General features: G+C 42.0%; 1 protein-coding gene across 1 annotated transcript in view; it reads left to right on the plus strand.

The window, feature by feature from the left end:
• FAM120B (family with sequence similarity 120B) overlaps nucleotides 1-9477 on the plus strand; it is a 125926-nt gene extending 116449 nt beyond the window's left edge. The window contains exon 11 of the mRNA XM_030556826.1: nucleotides 9434-9477. Coding sequence (XP_030412686.1) covers nucleotides 9434-9443 — 10 coding nt within the window. The 3' untranslated portion in view covers nucleotides 9444-9477. The remainder of the gene's footprint in view (nucleotides 1-9433) is intronic.
• Nucleotides 9478-24134: the final 14657 nt, after the last annotated feature.

Consider the following 24134-nt stretch of genomic DNA (forward strand, 5'->3'; position numbering starts at 1 on the left):
TTTCAGCCTTCCTTGTGTTTGTTTAACTTAGGGCCCTTGGACTGTAAATTCTTCAGGATAGGTACTGTCCCTTTTTTACTCTGGGAAAGAGCCATGCAAATGTATGGTGTTAAATAAAGACTAAATAGTAATACTGTGTGCTCAGAGGCTGATAATGTGTGTGGTTGGATTGGTTTAGATTAGATAGGATGCATGTTGGCATTATCCTAGGTAATAATAATAATTTAAGACTTCAGCACATAGATACGAACTTTTTATTCCTAGACTTTGACACAATGAGCCTGATTTTCAGTTACACTAAGGTCTTTTATGCCCACACTAAGGCCCCTTCACACTGCCAGAGTGGTATAAAGAGGACCTAGTGTAAAATCAGAATCAGGCCCAGTGTCTATTTTTTTCCATGTATGTTGCATGATTACACACCTTAAACATGGCAACTCTTATCTAAATGTTTTCAGAACCACAGTGCGCTTCTCTAAAGGATCCCGTGAACAAAGATCCCCCTGATAGCCCCTGGAATTTCCTAAGGAAGTCCATGTTCTTACATCCCACTCTATTCCAGATTCTTCTAAATGCAAGGATCTGCTACATCCTACCCAGTAACCTAATCAGGGGTTAATGACCAGATTTCTTTTTCATCCATTATTTTTCTCCTTGAAACTAATACTTCACCATCTCCTCCACTTCCAGCTCTATAGGCACAAAAGATAGAAAGTCAAATTCAGCCCCAGCAAACAAGTACAGTGGAGTTATGCCTGCAATACTGAGGCTGAATTTGGTGCATATTTCCTAACTGTGCTACTTAAAGATAGTGCTAGTAAACTTATTTTGTTTCACTACAAACTTTACATTCAGCCTGGGTTCAGAAAAGATTTTGCAGACTTGGGCCAATTTATGGTTTCAAGTCACAAGTGTGCAAAACTCAACATTTTGCTTTGAGAGTTAGGATTCAGTTGAATCAAAAAAATGAAATAAACATTTGATGTGAGAATCAACTTGTATCCAAACCAAAGGAAAGATTTGCAGGACAGAATTGAAAACACTAAATTTTGCACACATGTCTCTTTGCACGAGACCTAAATTAAACACTTGTGCTGACCTCTTCATTTGGTTGAAATGTTTAGTTATCCAAAGTCACTGAAAGAAAACACGGAATGGAATTAACGAATGGCATTTGAACTAAAGGAATTGTTGATTAGAAGTTTTGGTGAGACTACAAAACTTTCTTAACATTAGATGAAGCCTCTATATGTGGATTATCAGAAACTTGTTTTGATTAGACATTTCTGGGAGCATCTGGCAGTTTATGCAGGGTAGCATCAAAGCTTTGCACGGCATTATCCTCCCTGCATTGATCAGCATCATTAGAATGGTTGTCATTGCCACCATATGCTGGTGTTGCTCTCTATCCATGTCCTCTGGGCATGGTGGCCCTCTGAAGAACTGTAGGTTAAGCTGCACAGATTTTCTCAGAAAGTACTCATACAAACGTGATGTGGGAGGGGTGGAAACAGACTTAGCTGATGGTTGTATAAAGCTGCTGAGTGGACATAAATCAATGATGTTCATTGTTAACTGGATCAGATGAGAGTGTCACAACCTGGTTACAAAAATACACTTGTACTTGTGGGGGCAGATCCTTAGCTTTGTAAGTGAGCATTGTTGTATTAGCTCCATTGGGGAAGCACTAATTTACACTAGCTAAGGATCTGGTCTCTAGTGAAGGTGGGGTCTTTGAGGCTTGTTAGTTGGAGCTATATTTAAATGTAGTTTTAACACAATTCCTGAACCGGTATACTTGGATCCTTTAAAAAATACACAATTAATCCACAAGAAGCATAAAAGCAAATAAGCAATATCTATAAAATATGGCTATTGTGTATGCTTTTGTAGAATAATCCTGACCTCCCTGAAGTCCATGGGAATTTTACCACTAACTTCAATGAAACCAGGGTTTGCCCCATACTGCCTATATACTGGAGCTCCCCCCACCACAAAAATTAATTAAAAGGTACTTTGGGTAGGTGTGCAGGAAGCATAAAAGAACCCAGCTCTCTTTTACATTTTTCAGTCCCCAGTTTTCCAGCTGTCACGATGTAATACGGTCTCCCCTCATGTAATTCCTTCCTATGTGCCAATAGAAGTCCCTTATAAAAAAAAAGAGGAGCAACAAGCAAGTAATCCTGTCATACGATCTGCGCCAGTAGTTTGGGGCCTATTTCTCTTTCAGGGGCTGTGAGCATGCTTTGAGGTGCACAATAGAGATGCCTTCTCCATTGACTATAGAGCTCATTGAGCTAGACTCAGCAACAGTCCCAATAACAGCAGTCGCAGTAGCAGCAGCACAGTAATGGCCCCAACTGTTAACTGATTTAACACTCTGCCAGCTGCAGTCCCTGAGTTCAGAGAGGAGCAGCGGGCCTGTGTCTCTTTTGAATATTACCTTTCAGCCAGTTAGACATATGTCACTTTCATAAAATGTTTCACATTCACTCACATCAGGGAGAGGGTTCTCGTGGGGGAATAAAGGGGATTATGTTACCTGCCTTGCTCCCTAATAAGAGTAAAGTTTAGTTTTGATGGTGTCAGTAGCATTATTATGTGCTCACATGAAAAATGTTGATGAATCTGCTTGTAGAAAATACAGAGCACCTTCCAAGCTCCAGAGGGCTTTCAATCAGCATAACAAAGGGTGCAGTTTGGCATTTACTGTTTGGGATGGTTTTGCTTTTGTTTAGTTTTTTAACTAAAGATGGCACAGAAACACAAGCACCCATCGAAACTTTCTCCCTCTCCTCTCCTGAACTTTGGGCAGGTTTAGATTCAGATCTGAATTGCCTTGAGCTGGAATCCCACATTTCAACACCCCCAAACTGTGGGGGAGTTTGGACTTGGATCCAAATCCAGATCTGAGACCACATTCTTAGCTTGTGTAAATCAGCATCACTTCATTGACTTCAGTAGAGCAATACTGACTTACACCATCAGAGGATGTAGTCCCAGATCTGGATTTCGATACAAGTCCAAACACTGAATTTGCCCTTGCAGTTTAAAAACTTGAGCCCATCATTAGGTTTTATAAGGAAGTGAAAAGTAAAATCTCTATAAAAGGAACAAGAGCCCAGATAAACCCTTTGGAAGGTTTAGTTCATCTGGTGGATCAGCAGCAGCCTGATATAATCTGACTGTGTCTCATTAGGTCTGAAGTATCACTTGGTTGGTCCAGAGCCAATTTTTAGAGGCGGTACTAGAGCTGGTCTAAAACTGGAATTTCCATTATGCAGGAAATTCCATAAATTTGAATTAGAACAAAAAAAAAAAGACATTTTGAAATTTCCTGCAGAATGGAAATTCTCAAAAACGTTCATTCTGAGCTATCAAATCATTTAATTGTGATAATGTCAACATGTTTCATTTAAAGTCAATTAATTTTGTTTCAGCTTGTATACCATATTAAAATATTAAATAGCATATACATAACATTAAATATAATATATAAATATAATGCACTGTTAAAATATTAATATACTGTATTATATTCATATAAATATAAATGTTATATGTAATATAAAAGTTGAATTGAAATTAATCAAAATGATAATGTTGAAACAAAACATTTTACCTTATCGACATGAAACAAGAAAGATAAAATAGAACTTTTTCCTGTCAAAAATGTTATCGGAATCAACATGATCCTGTGAAATGTTTAGATTTCAATCAAACTGTATTTTCCAGTGGAAAAATTTCAACCAGCTCTAGGCAGCAATGACAAGGCTGTGGAGTAATAATATTCAAGCTGAAATGAGGAAATGTTTGGATGATCTCAGAGTCAGTGAGGAGATCTTGCTTGAGACGATGAAGCTGCCTTTAGTAATGAGATGGAACATCAGCAAAAGATGGGGCATTCAGGCAGTCCCTGCATAGTACAAATGGGTGCTGTTGTCCAGCCAGAAGGGAAAGTATTCTGCATCCTTTCGTTAGCAAGTACCCAAACAGTCATGGGAGAGGAAGGGCAGGTATACCTCATGCTACCCCAGCCTCCCTGTTAGCCAAGAGGAAGCTAAAAGAACACGGGTCAGGTGAACAAGGTCACCTTTCGAAAGGCACCGTGACGTCTACCAGGAGAAAGTTCTTCTTTTCTGCGTCCATCACAATGATGTTGGGTCGCAGTTGTCTTTCTGTCCCGGGGATGACGGAGTCCAGGGTGATCTTCCCCAGAGACGGCGGGATGGCTTTCACCAGCCAAACTCTAGCACCCCAATCAGGATCTGTGCTGGTTATGCAATATGTATGTATCTTTTCATCCTTGCAAACGATATCTGTAACCCCCCATAACCCAATCCTGACCCCAGATGTACAGTACCTTCCCTCTCAACCTGTGTATATTTCATTTCAAACATTCACTTTAATAAAATTTTTTAATTTGTAAGAAGGACTCCTCTATAGACAAGTAGAATTCAAAAAACAATTTGTGTAACCATTGATTTACCAATAATTACATGAGCGCCTTGCTACCTTCAGGCCCAAATGGACATTTCATTTGGCACAAAAGAGATTCTGTTGGCTGCAAATGAAGGAAGAAAATGATCATTCTCTCAGGAACGGAGCTGGCTGGAAGACGACATTTGATTTCACAGCAACTTTCAAGCTTTCAAATTTTGTTTTCGTTTCTTGGAACAAAACCAAAACCATTCGAATGTTTTCAGTAAATGGAATTGTGTCAAAGCATTTATTTTCAGATAAAAAAAGAGATTTTTTATTCATAACACACACACCCTCACTAATCAGAACTGACCAGAGAGCACTGAACCAAAAAGAACCTTTGCAATGAAGATTTTGTCAAAATCAATATGTCTCAGTGAAATATTTCAGCTTTGTCAAAATGGCATATTTAAGTGAAATTTCATTTCCACTGCAGTCAGCAGTGTTTGTATGTGTGTTAAATGAAATAGACCTACTATTCAGAAATTAATTACCCTTGTATAACATTACTACCATGATCCCCTTCCCATGCATCTGTGTGATCACTTGCTTTTAGACAGTGGGAGGGAAGGGCTGTGAATATGTTTTAGTAGTGGAAATAGACCACTTCACTAGCTTTTCACAGTTCTACCCAACAGCCAGTAAAACAGGCAGAACAGCTGCTGATAAAATATTCAGAGACTTTATTCTGTGCTTTGGATTTTCTAAAACGATCCATCATGACCAGGGTAGGGAATTTGAGAATCAACTGCTCAAGAGAATTTGTCCAAGATTTTTTAAAATGGGTGCCTAAAGTAAGGGTCTTAAGTCCAAGTACTAAGTATTCAGGAACTCTCATTGACTTTAGGGCGAGATCTTTGTCTTCAGTGCTTTTGAAAATCTGGCTACTAATTTATATTCTTAAATATTAATTTAGGAACCTGATTTTTAGATACCCATTTTTTAACATCTTGGCCTTTGTGAATATAGTGAGATGTGGAGTTCCTGTACTAATCCCTACCATCTGCAAGGAAACCCATCTGAAAAATTTAGCAAACCACGATCAGCTGTGTTATGAACACTGACTGAGGAACAAAAGTCAAATTGAAGAGATTATTTAAACCATGTAGTGCATGCTTACAAGTGCACTAATCAGGAAACTACTAGTTAGTCTCCATTTTACTGCTGTGCAGGCCATCTCCAAATTCACGCACAGATAACCTTTTTTTCACTTTGTACAGAAGAACCAGGGTAATTAGTCAAGCTGAGTACACAGACCAATGGAAAGGAGAGCTAAAAGAACCCTAGAAATTGCTGTGGAAAATTGCTAGGTGTAAGTAAATACTTGAAGTAATCACCTAACTCTTAGTGGTTGCCTTGCAACTGATAATTTAGTTGGAATACCATCCCAAAGGGATAAGACTTAAGCACAGGGACAAGGACAAAAAAGTACTAGGACCATGGAATCCAGTATAGTGATCAGATGAAAACCCCTGTACCTGGATACAGACACAGCCTTTAGGAGATTGTCCTGTAAATAAATTACAATTGCCATCAGAGAGCAGAACTGCCTAATACACAGGTTAATAGTAATTCTAATGCCCAGGAGATGTAACTACACTTACAGAGGACTGAACAATCTAGCAGTGATGAGTCATCAGAGAAAGAAGAAAGGACATTCAGAGATAAACACCACCCCGTGTCTGGATCCATCAATCACAGTGAGTGAAATGACCAAGGGATGTATTCACCTGTGGCTATGTAGATTATCAGCCATGATGCTCCCAAATGGGGACAGCAGCTATAGGACATCTGCCACTAGTGACTTACACATCCACATATGAGATTTTGTCTGCCAATGGAGAATACAAACATGGCACTGAAAACAAGTTGCCTTGAGTGTTTAAAAATAAGTGGATAAAGTGCCTGAGCTATTTAACTTTGAAAAGAGGCTGTGGCAACAGTAAAGAATAACTAAGGCAAAGATAAAAACCCCAGGTCAGTATAGTTGCACTGCCAAACTGTCTCTCCTAGTCCTGTGTTTAATGTATTTATTATTAATTATTTTTATTTATTTATCTGTTTGTTTGTATTGTAGTAGCATCCAAAGGCCCCACTCTGGGATCAGGGTCCCACTGTGCTTGATGTTGTTCACACACATTTTATTGTCCTTCAATTTAAGGAACATTGAAAATTCCACTTTGCACTGAGGTTGTAAACCATTCAAGATATTCACATTTGCTGTCCCATACTCTGGCTTCTGGGACTCACTGGAATTGTCACTGATGTGCTGCTAATACCTTATGAAGAGTCCCAACCTGTGAGAATCCTCTTGTTCTAGAGGTGCATGTGCTTGCAGGTGGGGAGAGGGGAGAAGTAGCAATTGTTTTCCCATTGGAACACAAATAAGAATATAAGCATGGCCATACTGGATCAGACCAAAGGTCCATCTAACCCAATATCCTGTCTTCTAACAGTGGCCAGGGCCGGCTCCAGGCATCAGCTCAACAAGCAGGTGCTTGGGGCGGCCAAGGGAAAGGGGCTGCACGTCAGGCTCTTCAGCGGCAATTCGGCCGCAGGTCCCTCAGTCCCTCTCGGAGGGAAGGACCTACCGCCAAATTGCTGCTGAAGAAGAAAGCAGCGCAGTGGAACTGTATCTGATCGCGGCTTCTTCTTCTTCTTTTTTTGCCACTTGGGGCGGCAAAAACCCTGGAGCTGGGCCTGACAGTGACCAATGTCAGGTGCCCCAGAGGGAATGAACAGAACAAGTAATCATCAAGTGATCCATTCCCTGTCACTCATTCCCAGCTTCTGGTTATGCCTTCTCATAACCACAGTCAAGGGGAGGAGGTAACAAACCTATATGAAGCCCTTTGCTGGAAAATGTGTACGCTTTGGTCCTGAAAAATATACTGATATATTGGTAGTGTAGCACGGTGGCCAGTTTATGTAATCTGAAAAAGGGGGGTTGGAATGAAGACCCTAGAAGGAGGGATTGACAAGACATACTCTATCCCTGGGAATTTTTTGAAAATATCTGCCGTTCAGTGCAATCTGGCCCATTTGTTAGGCAAAACAGGGCTCTTCTGTAACTCATCTGATGCTCAGATTATTTCATATTATTTGGGAGGGTGGCTGAACATCATCAGAACTAGATGATCCCAACCTTCCCTTCAGCTGGGGGGCAGATTTTTTTTAACAACTATTTATTTAGGAAGTTATAATAAGTTTACAAATCCTTGCCCTGTAAATATCAAAAACAAAACAGTCATTACAACAGTTACCTTTTGTTTAAAGAGCTATTATACAGAATTATAGTTATCAGAGCGTTCTGTTTCACAGACCGTTACCATATTATAGAATAAGCATCATTACAACACTTATGTAATTTCTAGTGATTTTATTAAATTGAGGGAAATCTTGATATACACATTTAACAGACCAGGTATGTCTTTCAAATGGTCTTATTTAAAAAAATTGGACAGGTCTGCTGATTTTGTTATGGGTGAATGTATTGTGAGTATTGCATAAAAGGTAACCAAATATCTAAGAATCTATCCATCCTCTGTCTATTTGGCTGGGTAAGTAAATGGTGTGTCAATTTTTCCATAACCACAACCTCTCATAATTTTTTGAACCTATGGTTGGGCTGTTTTCCTTTTTCTAACAAGTGGTTACCAATAGCCAAGAAGCTACTAGCGGATGAGAGATTGATTTTTCATCTCCTTTTGTGAGACCATTTCCACTAGGAAACAGTGGGAGGATTACCAAAGGATGATTTGTTAATAAATATCCATCCACTTGTGATATTCGGTTATGGACCACAGCCCAATACCATCTAATGTCCATCAGATGTGCATAAAATCTCTTTCTCCACAATTTCACCAACATTTATTGGTGGGCAGAATTTAACAAGGGACTCCCCAGAGCCCCTTGTATCAAACCAGTGCATGCTCTGTACCTTCTCACCCATCTGTGCACATGCACTCAGGAATAGGGTGACCAGATATCCCGATTCTATAGAGACAGTCCCGATATGTGGGGCTTTTTCCTATATAGGCGCCTATTACCTCCCACCCCTTGTCCAGATTTTTCACATTTGCTATCTGGTTACCCTACTTAGGAAGCAGAAGAGGTCTAGACTTTTGATTCCCATAACTTGTTTCTCCCCTGATAACTGTGCATGTGTTTCAGCTTAGGAATGGTTATTATTGATCCTCAGTGTGCCTCTCTGACTAATTCTTCAGGTGAAATGGAAAGCAAAGATCCTGACCATTTGATGTTATTAATGACCGCATGGCATTTTTCACAACTGTCAAGGTGTTAGCTCTGGTGTCATAGTCAAATTTCAACTTTAGGTCATTAGAATTTACTCCCCTTTATTCTGCCAGCAGTTTAAATTCCTCCTTCACTTCGTGTTCTAAACTGTGAGTAATATTGCTATTGAATTGCTACCCTGTGTCATTCTTGCCAGAGATGTCCACATCTCAATGGGGAGTGTAGCATATACAGTTTGACTGTCAGTTTATGGGCCAAATCCTGCACTTGATATGCAGGCTATAACTCCCCTTGAGATCAATGGGAGTTTTGCCTAGGAAGACTTGAGTAAGGACTGCAGAATTTGGCCCAAGGGCCTCAGTCCTGGAACTGGATCCATGAAGTGAATGCTTGAGCCAGTACAGAACTTTATTGACTTTAGTTAGCCTCCATGTGGGTGAAAGTGTCTGTCTGTGTTGAGCTATATGCAGAATTGGGGTTTGAGTTTGTAAATCTTTCAGGGTAAAAGGGTATATAATGGACCCTTTTAAAGGATTCCATTTATTATCATCATCATATTCTGTCTGCAAAAATGACCCTGTGTGTCACTGCTGGATACAACTTTAATAGGCTAGTAACAACACCAGTGAGATAAATGCTGTGATTATTAATGACCAATAAATCAATTTTTAAAATTCTTTCTTGTATTTGAGAGACATCAGTAAAAGTCCCAAAAGGCACTGGAGACAGAGAAACTTCTGAGGACTCCTAGGCATCAAGCCCATAAGATTTTAATATGCTGAAGAAGAATCTTACACACTTGAGAATTTGTCTCTTGTGAAGCTACCTTGCAAATGTCATTGCAAATGGAACAGGAGTTGAAAAAAGCCAACAGGTCAGCACTGTCTGTCTTTGTCTAGTTTTTTGGTTAATAACATACTCTAAATGCAGATTTATTAATTACCTACATACACAAGAGAGCTATCTGAAATGCACAGAGGTCACTTGGCAGTTTAATGTCTTAATAGTCTTTCTTTTTCCTACCAATACATCTCAAATTACTTTGGCGAACATCAAAAATATCTGCCTAAATGAGGTTTGGGTAATTGAAGTTACTAAGTAAAGTTGTTATTATGAGTCATGACATAGGACACAAATGAGATTTAGGTAAGAAAAAGTTTCCAGTGAAAAGTGATAATCTGAATGAAAATTTAAATAATTTGATTAGGAAATTTATTTTTGTTCTTAAAAATCACTGTCAGGTATTAACCATATGAGAAAGGGAAAGCAATCAAAACTGGTGTTTTTACTAACACATTTTATTAGTTTGGTTAGCAACTTTTTGAAAAATATATTTTCACAATTGTATTATCATTTTGCCATAAGATGTTACATCAGATACAACATTTATTAAACGTAATAAATGTCGTACATGATGTAACATGGCACAATTCAGCTGATGTGATTTATGGACACTATCATACAAAAGGTGATAGGGGATGTGGATATATGTAAATGAATATGGGGATAATAAGGGCTCTGCATCAAAGAGTTGGGGATCTAAGATGAGCAACAAACAGAATGTGTGAGAGAGAAAGCACCTGTCTCTGAAAAAGGGGCAGGGCATAGAATATACCCCTTGCCTTGGCATGTTCCATTGGCTAACTTAGACCAGGCCTACACTACCCCTTACTTCTGTGTAACTTACATCACTCAGAAGTGTGAATAAGCCACCCCCCTGAGCGACATAAGTTACACCCACCTAAGCACCAGTGTCTATAGCGCTGTGTCTTGCAGAGGTGGATTTATTATGCCAATGGGGCACTCTAGTGGCACAGCTACATCAGCGTAGCTGTGCCGATGTAGCACTTCTACAGGAAGCCACTTAGCATGCTGGCTTTTGTGAATCCCATTGTGAGATACCCATCTCTCTCCATTCATTGTGTAGAGAGCCTAAATTCTTAACCCAGACTTTGTGAATACCACTGATTCTCTGGGCACCTAAAAGTTGAGAGTGGTGAGAATCAGTGTTGACACACTTAAGTTTCTTTGTGAATCTATCGTTTGGTCTTTTTTGGTATATCAGCCCACTCCCAAGTCCCAAAATCAAATGGAGCCTGAAACCCTCAAATGCATTGAAATCATCTCACAGTGCCACCACAAAGAAGCAAGCAGTCCAGCACTGCCTTTCCCTGCAAAACCAATAAAATAAAATGGAGCTGTTACTGACTACCTTCTTCTCTAATCTTTTAGCAGTGGGAGATATCTTTTCTCGGGGCAGTAGCTCAGATTGCAATGAGCCAATCATTTAATTACAGCCCCAGACTCTGGAGAATGTGGGCTCAACCATCACAGGGCTGCTTTTCAAGAAGGCATCTGTGCTTAGCATATGGCAACTATTTATTATAGCTGTTGCACTGCGAAACAACAATTCCCATGATAATTATTTCTCGTATAGCAAGATGCTTCGATCTCTGTTTCCCACAACATTCTGCTTGTCTGGTATGTGTGTGCCAATGTCACCACAGTTCTAGCAGACAGTTGTCTACATTTTGTCATTACCGAGGGTAAACAGACATGACTTGCATAGGGGGAGGGGAGCTGCTAATTTAGCCTGTCTTTAATACTGAACTGTGAAAGGAGTATTGAATAATTTGTGGGAAATATTTACTATTCTCCCTCCTTCTGCAATCCTTTTCTTCAAACACACATTGTTTCAGACCATTAATGCCTATTTTCCAAAATGTGGTACAGACCATCCTCTGTTTTGCTGGAGAGAACCTTTCATTCTTGTTATTTTGGCAGTTAATTTTGCATTGATTTTTCCAAAGGGAAATATATGTATTTATTTACAGAATGATACTGACCTCCTTTGGAAAGTGCTTTGAGACCTATGGTTGAAAAGCACTATATAAGAGCTAGGTATTATCTATATCTATAGATTCCCCCTCCCACCCCACATATATTTTGATATACATAGCAGTCAAGGATTCTAGCAATAGTTTTATATCGTAAAATGAAACCTTAAAATACCCATATGTAGTTTCACACAGATTGAGAAATGTAAGGGCTTTGATAAAGAAAACCCCAATAGCAAGAACATTCCTAAAGACAAAACAAATGAAGAACCAAATAAAAAAATCAGCCCACTCCCCAGTGCAGCTTCCCACTCTACTGCAAGAAATCCTGTAAAATGAAATTAGCTCTAGCAGGAAATCCGCTTTATTCTGTTTTATTTGAGTGATGCTCAGTTGCTTGGTTCCAAATTTTAGAGAATATTTTGGATGTGTTTTCTTTACATAATAGTGTTTACAACTATAAAAAGGCTAGATTCTCAGCTGATTAAATCAATGTAGCTCCATTGACTTCAATGGCACAACTTTGGTTTACACCAGCAGGGATTCAGGCTCATGATGTCAAATGGTGTATTTTCCCAAGCCATTCCCATGAGAGCCTGTGTACTCTTCTTTTTGGCCACCTTTAATATAATATGTGGAGGCAGGTGACATCTGAAAGTGAAAAGGAAAACCATCCTGTAAAGGGTGATGCTCAGTGCAGGGTGTAAAGATCACACTCTTTGATTCAAGGAGTCAAAGCTTCTCCTGAAAAGCTATAGGAATTAAAAATTAATAGGATTTAATCTAAATGCAGCAACCAAAGCTGAAATCGGGAAGGTGTTATCCTTTTACCATGGTCAGTATTGTCGCTGAGGCTGAGCTAGTAAAAATGTACTTAGGCAAAAGCAAGAATTGCTCTTACTGAGCCTCTCTTGCAGCTCACTCTGTAGGCACTATGTGGGTTTTAGCTTTCCAAGGCACAGGGGAAAATCTACTACTCTTTGAAAAATTAGATTCATTTTCGGTATGACTACACTTGCATCTGTACAGCGCTGGGAGTTACAGCTGTCTTTGTACAGCTGTGTAGGGAAAGTGCTGCAGTGTGGCCACACTGACAGCTACCAGCGCTGCAGTGTGGCCACATTTGCAGCATTTGTAGCGCTGTTGGGAGTGGCTGAACAGGCATTCTGGGATACCTCCGAATACATCTGGAGGCCAATTACAGCGCTTTTGGTGGCCACACTGGCAGAGCAGTGTTGCATCACCAGCGCTGCAATCGTTATACCCCAGGCAGAGCAGGAGTACAGCCAGCGCTGCAGCCAGGGAGATGCAGCGCTGTATGTGCCTTGCAAGTGTGGACAGTGAGTAAGTTGCAGTGTTGTAAACCCACCACCAGAGCTGCAACTCTCCAGTGTAGCCAAGCCCTTTGAAATATAGGGCCAGATCCTCAACTGGTGTAAATTGGGAGAGCTTCCAGTGGAGCTTTGCTGATTTATACCAGTTGAGGATCTGGCCCTTATGGGCTTTTGTTTAGCACATTTGTTTGTACATCTATAAACACACAGAGCACCATAGTATCTTAGCTGATCTTAGCTCTCTAGCTAATATTGTACTAATTTAATACTGCATATGGGCCAAATTCAGCCCTTGAGCAAGCAGGCACAACTCCCATTGACTTCATGGGAAGCAACATCTCCTTTACTCCATGGCTGAATTTGGTCCCATATTTGCACTTAAAAGTTGGGTTTCATAATACTGCCTTATATATTTGGCTTTATGCAAACAGCTTCCAGTTGAATCAATAGTAAAACTGCTCCTTAAGGCAATGAATATGTAATTAGTAGAAATAATGGAGCAGTAGTCAGTCAGCTGCAAAGCTGATGCTTCATCTAAATGTGTGTGAGGCACTTTATTTAGCTGGCATGTTGCTAAAGTCCATTAAGTTAAATTATGAGAAGTGTTTTGAGGCCTTTCACACAGAATGCGAAGCTTTTTATTCCTTATTTACATATGAGAATGTATATGCATGAAAGATTTTCAACCCATGAATTAACTCCAGATGAAAACAAACCACCAGATAGACACAGAACCTGGTTTGTGTTTGTGTTTATGTTTTTTGAAAGCAAAGAAACATCCTTACAAAATTTTCTGATTAATTTATTCAAAGAACTTAATTGATGTATCACAACACAGTGGTGTAATTTACATGGCATTAGACGATAGAAGTGCTGAGTTTTTCACACTGACAGGCAGCCAGCTGAGAGAGCAAAAAATCAGCCCTACTGGTCATTTTTGTGAAGTAGAAACGTGTTGTTATTTAAATCTCACTCCATACTGTTATTTTTAATAGTATAAATAAACATGAAGCAGTGTTTGAATAGAATATAATGTTTCATTATGTATATCTCGCTCTAGAGAGATATAAATATCTCCAAATCCTTCACCAATCACGAAACTCCCATCAGCTTCTGCAAAACAACTTCTTGATGGGGCAAATTGTTACTAGTCAGAAATTAGTTTGTTTTAAATGCATTTCACTTCTGGGGGGAAGGGTGGAAAGAAGCACTTTATCCCAAGATCAAAAATGCCAACTGAATAAGTAGTGCCAGGTGCTATATATATGAACAGTGTCACCAGTAGACATTCTACGTGGATGTTTTCAACATGAGCCCAGTTAGCTAGCAAGGTTTTTGAACAGGACAGTGAGATTTATAAGTTCTTAGGGCTATGTGTTACGTTGTCCATTCACAACAAGCAAAACAAGCACATTCAACCTGGATATGTGACTTTTTCTTTTGTTGTTTTCCTTAATCTAAAGTAAAAGTGAATGAACATAAAATCTCCATGAAAGAGAAATCAGAATGTGCCTTTCACCCTGTAAGAGTCTCCATCCTGAGTCCTCTCACAGCCCTGCTCTCTACCAGATAGGTACAAAGACTTCTTATGTACCTAGAAAACAAGAGTCACACTGCTGATTCTGGGGGTTATAATACTGGTCCTCAAGCAAAACCAACAGAAGCAAGCTGAAGGATTTTAAAAGTGTTGACTGGAATTTCCCCTAGCCATACCATGTAAGTACAGTGAAACCCATTTATAATGAACTCAGGTATAGTGGAACTCCATTTATCAGTGATTCTCAAACTTTTATATTGGTGACCCCTTTCACATAGGAAGTCTCTGAGTGCAACCCCCCCTTATACATTAAAATAACTTTTTAATATATTTAACACCATTATAAATGCTGGAGGCAAAGTGCGGTTTGGGGTGGAGGTTGACAGCTCAAAACCCCCCATGTAATAACCTCACAACCCGCTGAGGGGTCCCGACCCCAGTTTGAGAACCCCTGATTTAGATAATGAAGGAAAATAAAAGCTCCAGGTGTTTTCACTGCATTTCAATGTGCAAATTGTAATTGTAGTTATAGTGAAACTCTGCTTCACCTCTCACCTCCCCCAACCACCCACAAAGCTAGTCTTATAAGGGTATGGCTACACTTGCAGCTGTACAGCGCTGCCGCCGGAGCGCTCCCGCGGCAGCGCTTTGAAGTGTGAGTGTGGTCGTGGCGCCAGCGCTGGGAGCTGCAGGTACTCCAACTCCCTGTGGGGATTAGCTTGCTGCGCTGGAAGCCGCACTCCAAGCACTGGGGCGCTGTTTACACTGGCGCTTTACAGCACTGTAACTTGCTGCGCTCAGGGGGGTGTTTTTTCACCCCCCCGAGCGAGAGAGTTGCAGCGCTGTAAAGCGCCAGTGTAGCCAAGGCCCCACAAAGCTTGAACAGGGCATGGGAGAACCAGGGCCGTCCTTAGGCATAGGCAGAATAGGCAGCCGCGTAGGGCCTCACACTGCCTGGGGGCACCACTCTGCAGGCAGCCCCGACAGTGTAGAAGCAGGGCTGCTGGGTCCTAGAGAGAGCCGAATGCAGCACAGTCTGAGGGATGGGATTGGCTGCTGGGGTCTCTGGGAAGGGGAGGGGGTGGGGGTTGGGAAAGGAGCTCACCTGTGAGTGTGACTCTTTCCCCCGGGCTGAGGTCAGGTGAGGCTGTGGCTCTGGAACCAGTATCCTTTGTTGTCTCCCATAACATCCATTCTTCTCTCCCCTGCTCCACGGAGCACCCCCTCCTTTCTCCCTCCTCCCCAGGAGCATCCCTCTCTCTCTCCTCCCTCCCCTCCATCAGGGCTGGGTTGGGTGAGGTGCTGGGGGTAGGTGGGGGGAGGGGAGGCTGGCTGCTTGCTGAGGAATGAAAGTGAAAGTAACTCACTTCCTGGGCAGGCAGCCAGAATTGGAATGTCACACAGGGTTTGGATGGGGTTAGCCAGATGTGTGAAAAATCGGGATTGGGGTAGGGTGAGCAGATATCCCTATTTTATAAGGACAGTCCCAAATTTGGGGTGTTTTTCTTATTTAGGCTCCTTTTACCCCCCCACCCATCCCTGTCCTGATTTTACACACTTTCTGTCTGGTCACTCTAGGTGGGGGTAATTGGTGCCTATATAAGACAAAGCCCCAAATATCAGGACTGGCCCTATAAAATCAGGACATCTGGATCTGGCCACCCTAGCTGGGGAGCGCCTCTCCCCCGGGCTGGCAGCTGCCAGCTATCCATCTCATCCGGGGGGAGCTGCATAAGGCAGGATGAGCTGCTGTGGCTCCATGGGTGCCCTGTCCCTGAGATCAGATGCTGTGCTAACTTCACCATGGTCCATAAGGCTGGTGGTGGTGCCCATTGGCGTGTGATTGGACCTGAGGGTTTGCTGCTGCTGTTGCCACTCTGCACCCCAAGAGGTGGATTTTGGGGTCCTGCAGTTTTCCACCTATCTCCTCCTCTACTGCAGCTGTTGGACCAGCGGGCTGCGGGGGTGAGCCAAGCATGAAAGCAGTACTGTGTTGCCATTTAGATTGTCATTTAACAACTTTGTTTGCCAAAAATTCTTGCTAACAATCCTGAATCCAATTTCTATATTATTTAAAAAAAAATCAATATCTTAGCCAAAAACAGAAAATTAAGTTGTTGACAATTATTAGTGACAGGTTTGGTTTGAGGCAGGGAGTGGGCCAGTTTTCATCCGAGAAACAAAAAATGTTGACTGACTTTCCTATAGCCTGTTACTCCTGATAAGAGCCCTCCAACAACTGTAATATGCTCATCTCCTTACTAGTGTATAAAGCAGGGGTCGGCAACCTACGGCACACGTGTCAAAGGTGGCAGGTGAGCTGATTTTTGATGGTATGCAGCAGCAGGCTGAGCAGCTCAGCCCATCACTGCTCTGGGGTCCCGGCTGCTGCCCTATTGCCAGCTGGGATACCAGCCATAGGCCCCACTCAGCACCTGCTGCTGGCCTGGGGACCCCCAAGGAACCCCAGGCTGGCAGTGGGCTGAGCAGGCCAGCTGAACCACTCAACCTGCTGTCAGCCTGGGGTTCCATTCACTCAGCCGGCAGCAGGCTGAGTGGGCTGGTGGCGGGCTGAGCAGGGCCGATGGGGGGGTTGAGTGGCTCAGTCTGCTGCCAGTCTGGGGTGCCAGCAGCACTCAGTCTACTGCTACTCCAGGGTTCCGGCTGCCGGCCCCTTGCCAGTCAGGAGCTCAGCCGCCAGCCCCACTCTGCCTTCTGCCAGCCTGGGTGAGCATTATCCCAGGCTGGTAGCGGGCTGAGGGGGGAGATTGGCGGCCGGGATCCTGGCTGGCAGGAGTTGGTGGTCAGAACCCCAGACCAGCAGCGGGCTGAGCAGGGCCTGGGATCCTTGTCTAGGGTTCCAGCCACCAGCCCCGCTTAGCCCGCTGCCGGTTTGGGGTTTCATTTACTCAGCTGGCAGTGGCCTGAGCAGGACCGGTGGCCAAGACCTCAGATAATAACAATAGTTTATTTATATAATATAGACATAGAGAGAAACCTTCTACAAACATTAAAATGTATTACTGGCACGAGAAACCTTAAATTACAGTGAACTTGGCACACCACTTCTGAAAGGTTGCCGACCCGACCCCTGGTATAGAGTGACCATATGTTGTACTAAGATTCTCCTGCTTTTTTTTTCCCTGTGAGTCAGTATAACTTTTGCCAGCCCAGAAGTTGGGCAGCCAATGTTTTACGTTTTCACAATGTTTTCTCCAACTTTCATAAAGTAAATACATAGTTAATATGAGTTAAAAAGGCCAGGGACACTTCTTTGTGAAGAATCTGTACCGCAGATCATGCCCATAGACGATCCAGAAAAGAAATTTGAGGTTGAATTTTTTAATGTTGTGATGGATAAAGCAGTATCTGCTATTGATGAAAGGTTTAATACCTTGCAAGTACACCATGAACAGTTTGGATTTTTGTATGACATAACTAAATTCAACGAAATAGGAAAACAAGAGCAACTAATGACAAAGTGCAAGAACCTAGAGAGCCTCCTGAAGCACGGTGATAGTTTTGATTTAAATGGACTTGAACTGTACGAAGAATTGAGTACACTGTCATCAATGTTGCCACATGCAAAATCGGTGATGGACATTGTACAGTTTATTCATACCCGCAAACTTGTTGACATATATCCTAATGTGTACATTGCCACTCGTATTCTACTGACAATTCCTTTAACAGTAGCATCAGGAGAACGGAGTTTCTCAAAACTAAAGCTCGTTAAAAACTATCTCTGCTCTACAATGAGTCAGGAACGCTTAACTGGTCTTGCTATTCTTGCAATCGAACAAGACACGACTTTGTCTTTGTCATACGATGACATTATTACTGATTTTGCAGCCAAAAAAGCCAGAAAGATTGCTTTTAATTAAAAACAAATCTTTGTTTCAATACCTCTTCATATAAATTTCCAATAAAATTTTGATAAATTAAAAAAAAATTTGCATCATTCTGTCATCAGAATTTTTTCTATAGTGCTGCGTCTTTAGTGCTAGTCCATCAGCATTACAGTGTGCTTAATTAAGTTAAACTGGTTTTAATAACGTGAATGTGGCAAGTTTTCCAATACTGTAAGCTTATGTTTGTGTTGCTAAGAGCAGATCAGGCACAGGGGCACCAGTTTAATAATCTCGCCTAGGGCACCATAAATCCTAGGGCCGGCCCTGGGGAGAACTATCTCTGAGTGGACTCTTCCCCCACTCCATATCCATAGGAGAGCTCATGGTTACAGGACTAGCTCCACCTCAGTCCCATTTCTGGCCTCTCTGAGTGCATCCATCTGGTATCAGGCCTCATGCCTTTGCAAGGCAGAAGTCTGTATTCTCCCATTCCTAGACTGGGCTCTGGGCTACAACACCCTGTATATCAACTGTGCTTATCCAAGAGGTCCAAATGGATTCAACCTCTGTGGTCCTTCAGCAGTCTGTGACCCGGGATCAGACAGCCTTCTCAAACCAAAGTATTGGTTATTTTGCAGTGGGAACAAAGTCTTGATAGAAAAAGGGATTTTAAAACAACAGTCTACATACATGTCTATATTACCTAAAGGCATCTTACCCGAACAATAATCTGTCTCCTTCAGCCCACTCAGTGGGTGCCTGCATTTTAGTCTGATTCCCCTGAACAACTCCCATCTCTCTTGACAGAAAGTCCCCTTTAAATCCACTATAGTCCCTTTGATCTTCTGTTTCCCAGGCCTTTTCCTTTCCTGGCATTATCTCTTAACAGCCCTCAAGTGGTTGGTCCTTCAAGCTGTAGATACAGTAGCCACATACCCTTAACCCTACCATCTCTCGGGCACTGACACAGAGCAATGTTCTCATGCACAAAGGAGTTGTGAAGTCACACCTTCCCTCCAACAGCAGATCCACCAAGTTCCATAGCCTGGAAGCCTATACTGATGGGTAAACTTTACCTACTGTGAAGTTGCTCTTTGAGGGGAAAAAACTGCATCATGTATAAGAGTATTCCTCTGCTTGTTAGCATAAAAACACAGCCGTCAGAGATCAAAAAGGTGTTAGATCATATGGTCTCCCTCACCCTACAAATGTAAAGTACCTTGTCATAGACTCTTATAAAGATTCATTCATGATTTTCGTACTTCAAATTTTCTTTGTTCTTAAAAGACAGATAGTGGGAATTCCCTTAGCCAAGTATTGTATTTTTAGTTCATTTTAGAAAACCACAGACTCTGAAATGGACAAGGGGCTATGTGAATGTTCTCTTTAAGTATTTATTTTTTTAACAAGTAATCAAATAAAACATTGTCTGACCAGCAGACTTTTTACTTTATGTCCAGAATTCCTGGAACCTGATTGTATTTTGATGAAGAACCTTATTTTGTGTGCTCCATTAGAAGTGACTACTTAATACAAGATGGCAAAGTAGAGTCTGGTTTTATTCTGGGGAATTAAATTGGGCTCCATTTGATTCTTGGTTGGCATCAATTCCTTTGCAGTGTTGCCAAAGATGCTCATGAAATCTGGTTATGTCTGGTATATGTGAGGCAATCAGATTTTCATTTTTACAATTATGTATTAAAAATTGAGCTGATCGCATAGTAGACCATTTAGTGCACTACCTCATGTTAGCATTTCCCAGTCCCACCTGGGTAACTATCTGATTTTGACATTTTTCCAATTTTGACTTTGTTTTTATGATGATTATTTCAGGCTAAAATGAAACAGATGCCTCCCACTAAATATCTGAGAATCCTCCATCCTATTGCAAATGATTATATGGCTAAACATGCTGCTGTAACAGAGAAAACAGATGCAGTGATAATTATCCCAGTGCCTCACATATCAAACACTAACCAGTGGTGCTGAAAAAATGGGGATGAAATCAAGACTAAGTAGGATTGGCTGTACCAGATCAGACCACTGGATAATGGAGTCTGATGTTCTGCCTTCAGCCATGGCCCATGCTTTGTGCTTCAGAGGAAGTAAAGAAGCCTTCTTAAAAGTGTTGCAAGTAGGATGCATTCCTGAGACCCAGTTATCCCATCAGTTTTACACATGTGACTCTTGCTGATTATAGTGAAACTTGAATGCATGTAATTAATGGGATAATCTGTGCCCTGAATGTTTTTTTTAATCAGCTACCTGAGTTATTTGGACAGTGTTACTCCCATTGAGATCAATAGCAAACAACTGCCGACCTCTGATTCTGTAGTCCAGCTTGGATTCTCAGCACTTTCATTAGGTCCCCTGTTTCTCAGGAATTTGTGCAGAACTGTGACCATTATAATTGGCTCCACTCTGTTACTATCACGGAACATTAGCTGCTCCCCATGCAGCCACAAGCCCAGTAGCTGATGTTCCAAGACCCTCATGAGCTGTATCCAGTAGGGTGGAGTGACTGGTATTCGCAAGATCTTAGACCAGAGTTGGGGATGAATCCTTTGGCCAAAATCACTCAGCTGTTTCTGACTCCTCCTGTTTTGCCCTTGTGTAACTCTGCAGTTGATTCAATTTAAAAAATGCAATTTTGCCAAATAATTAGCCCTTAATATGGTCTAATCTCTTCTGCTGTTTTACTTTAATTCATTTAAAAAGGGTTGAGATGCTGAAGTTTTAAAAATCATCTACTGGGCTTACATAGAATGTTATCCAGCAAACTTTTTTGGAGGAAAGAGAGGGTGCACCTGAGTCCTGAGAGTTTAGTTATTGCCCCCAATAACTCTTCACCTTCAGAATACCCTCTCCTGTGCCAGCCACTCCTCTCGCTGAGGAAGGACCCACTGCATCACACAAACACTATTCCTGACTTGGCCAGAGGGTTTCCTTATGGAGTTGCAGTAAATGCTGTTGGGCTAGGCAGCCTGCTGTAAAATCAAGGCAGTGGATATTCATATGCAGGAAGCAAAAAAGCAGGCACATGTTTGTTTTGAAAATTAAAAGGTAGGTATAACATTCTGCATATACCCACATATTTCCCCTTCCCCTGGCCTCCCCACAACAGCCCTAGCACATTTATGCTACTTAGAGTTTTATAGTATGGTTTTGTGCAGAGACGATGACCCTACCCAACAATAGTGTGGGAAGGAGTAGAATGAGGGCAGCACCTTCAGCAGATGTTTCAGAGCATGCTCAGTACAAGCCAGGTACATTCTCTCCCTCCCCTGTCATTGCCTCTGGTTTTGTGGCTAAGGCACTGAATTGGCACTCAGAAAATCTGGGCTCAACTCCCAGCTCTGTGACAAGCTTCCTGTGTGACCTTGCAAGTCACTTAGGCCCTCATCCTCAAAGTTATTTAGGTGCTTAACTCCAATTGAAATCAGTGTGCCTCCATCCGCCATCTGTAAAACAGAGATCCTAAGCCTTCCTTCTCCTATCTTTGTCTGTCTGGTCTATTTAGACTGTAACCTGTATAAGGATGGGACTGTCTGTCTTTCTGTGTGTTTGTATAGTACCTGGCACAATGGGGCTCTGATCTCAGTGATGATCTGTCAGTACTACCATAATACAAATAGTAGTAGTAATAGGGTAACTTATAGAGCTGCAGTTCTATGAGCAAAATTGTAGTCACTCATCAGCCTGTTCATCTCTTTTGTCTTCCCAAAATGCTAAGCATTTATACTAGACAAAATATTTGGAAATGTACTCCAGGCAACAATTTATCCTGACAGGGAGATTAATCCAACAGGTCTTTTGCCTCTCTAATTTCTCTTAGCTGTATGATGCCATTCAGGAGGAGGTGAGGGGAACGATCCTGCCAAGAAGCATTTTAAGATGCACTACCAGAAATAACCACACAGCAGTCCTGGTGATGCATGTGAAAAGCAATGCCATATCAACAAGAGGGCATGATGAAAAGAACAAGATGGCAGAACCCCAAATCTGCACAAATCCTGACAGAACAGATGCCTGGAGGTGTATAAAGTGCTGTGACTCTTGTGTCTACCACAGGAGAAGGGAACCAGTTCTGAACATGGTATAACCCATGATGAGCCCCACACAGCTAGACAGTTCCTATGTAGTCCCAAAGTGCATTGGTGGACCAGTGATGTGCACTGCACAGTGAGATATCGATTTATTGCTCTTCAGGGCGATCATATTTTGCTTCTCTTTCTGGAGCTTTGTGGCTTAACTGGATGCACTCTTGACTCCTCCCACTTTTGAAAACCGTGGCTCCTTATGAAGAACAAAATGGTCTCCCTTCTGATCACCATAAGAAGTGTTGCCCCCAGAAAATTCAAAAATTGGAAACCATGTGTGATAGGGTGTATAAACCCCACACTGGCAGTGACAGGGTTAAGGAGAGTCAGCAAGCCCAATTAGCTCAATCTGTGGCACCTGGAGGGGAGACAGGTAATTATGAATTAGACCCAGATGGGGAGAACCAGGTTGAGTGGTTCCTATGAAAGAAGGACAGCCAGGCTAGTTAGGAAGGACTGAGAGAGGAAATCTGTAGTAGGGGGCTTAAACCTGGGAATAGCCTTGAAGTGAGAGATTAGCAGCTGTGAAGAGGTCCTTCTAGTCCTAGGTAGTTACTAGAGAGAATAGGAGCTATCCTGAGACACCTCTTCAGTAACTGTGAAAATGTGTGGCAAGAGGAAACTCCAGGGAGGGAGGCTGGATGCCTGCAAACAGACAAAGGTAGGATGCAGGGAGGATTCATAAGGAATAGACCTTAACTGCTTATTACAAGGACTCTGGGCTAGAACCCAGAGGGGTTGGGTTCCCCTACAGGTGAATGAAAGCCTTAGGAGTAAAGAGATGAGGACAGTCTAAGTTGAAAGCCTGGTATGTGGTTATCAAGGCTTTAAGTTAGGTTATTGTCTTTATTATTACTATTTATTATTATTATTATTATTATTATTATTATTATTATTATTATTATTACCCTAGAAATAGAAGTCTGCTCAGGCATAACTTTAAAGCCTCACCTAGACCAAAACCTGGCCTAAGAGTGTTGAGATGTTTTCAGACCCAACCAAAACCCAGTGCTTTCCCCCCACCCCCAAACCTGTGTCAGTGTTCCTGCCTTCTTGTTGGAGCTTTATTTAGGGACTTCTTACTCCCTGTGCATGGGATCTGTCTCCAGCTGCCTCCTGCTAATGGGGTTTGCATAGCAGTGGTTGTGTGCCCTGCTGCTGCCTCACTGTGCTGTGTATGCTGAGGTGAGAGCCACTGTGATTCAGTACCCTCACTCTGTAGCACACACAGAGCATAGCCAAGTGGTCGGGGTGTGGGGAGCAGGGTGTGTAGACAGCCACTGCCTTGCACCAACACCATGGGCAGGCGATCAGAGACAATATCACTGAAACACAAGAGGGTTGGATTGTTTTCAGACCTGAACCCAATACTTGTAGCTAATCCCTTCAAGTCAAGTTGCATGGCTCTGCATACAGAGGGTGAGGCTTTAAGTGTCCTAATAGGAGGTCTGAGTCATGAGCAGTGACAGGCCATTATGCCACACTAGACAGTGACTGAACCTTCTAGAAGATCCTGGTGTGTATGGCATGTGCTGTATACACCCATGTTCATTATAGTGCTAAACCTCTCTTGCCATAGACACTAGAGATGAGGGAAAATTTGTTTGGCTAATCTCACGGCCAATAAAGAAATGTTCTCTACAATTTACTGCAATGAATCTGCTGGCTTCTTACTAGGTGCTCTGTTAATACCAAGTACAACATTCAGCCCAGCACAGGAAAGGGGTGCAGTGCTT

Source organism: Gopherus evgoodei, chromosome 3 (assembly GCF_007399415.2).
Source record: "Gopherus evgoodei ecotype Sinaloan lineage chromosome 3, rGopEvg1_v1.p, whole genome shotgun sequence".
NCBI lineage: Eukaryota > Metazoa > Chordata > Testudines > Testudinidae > Gopherus > Gopherus evgoodei.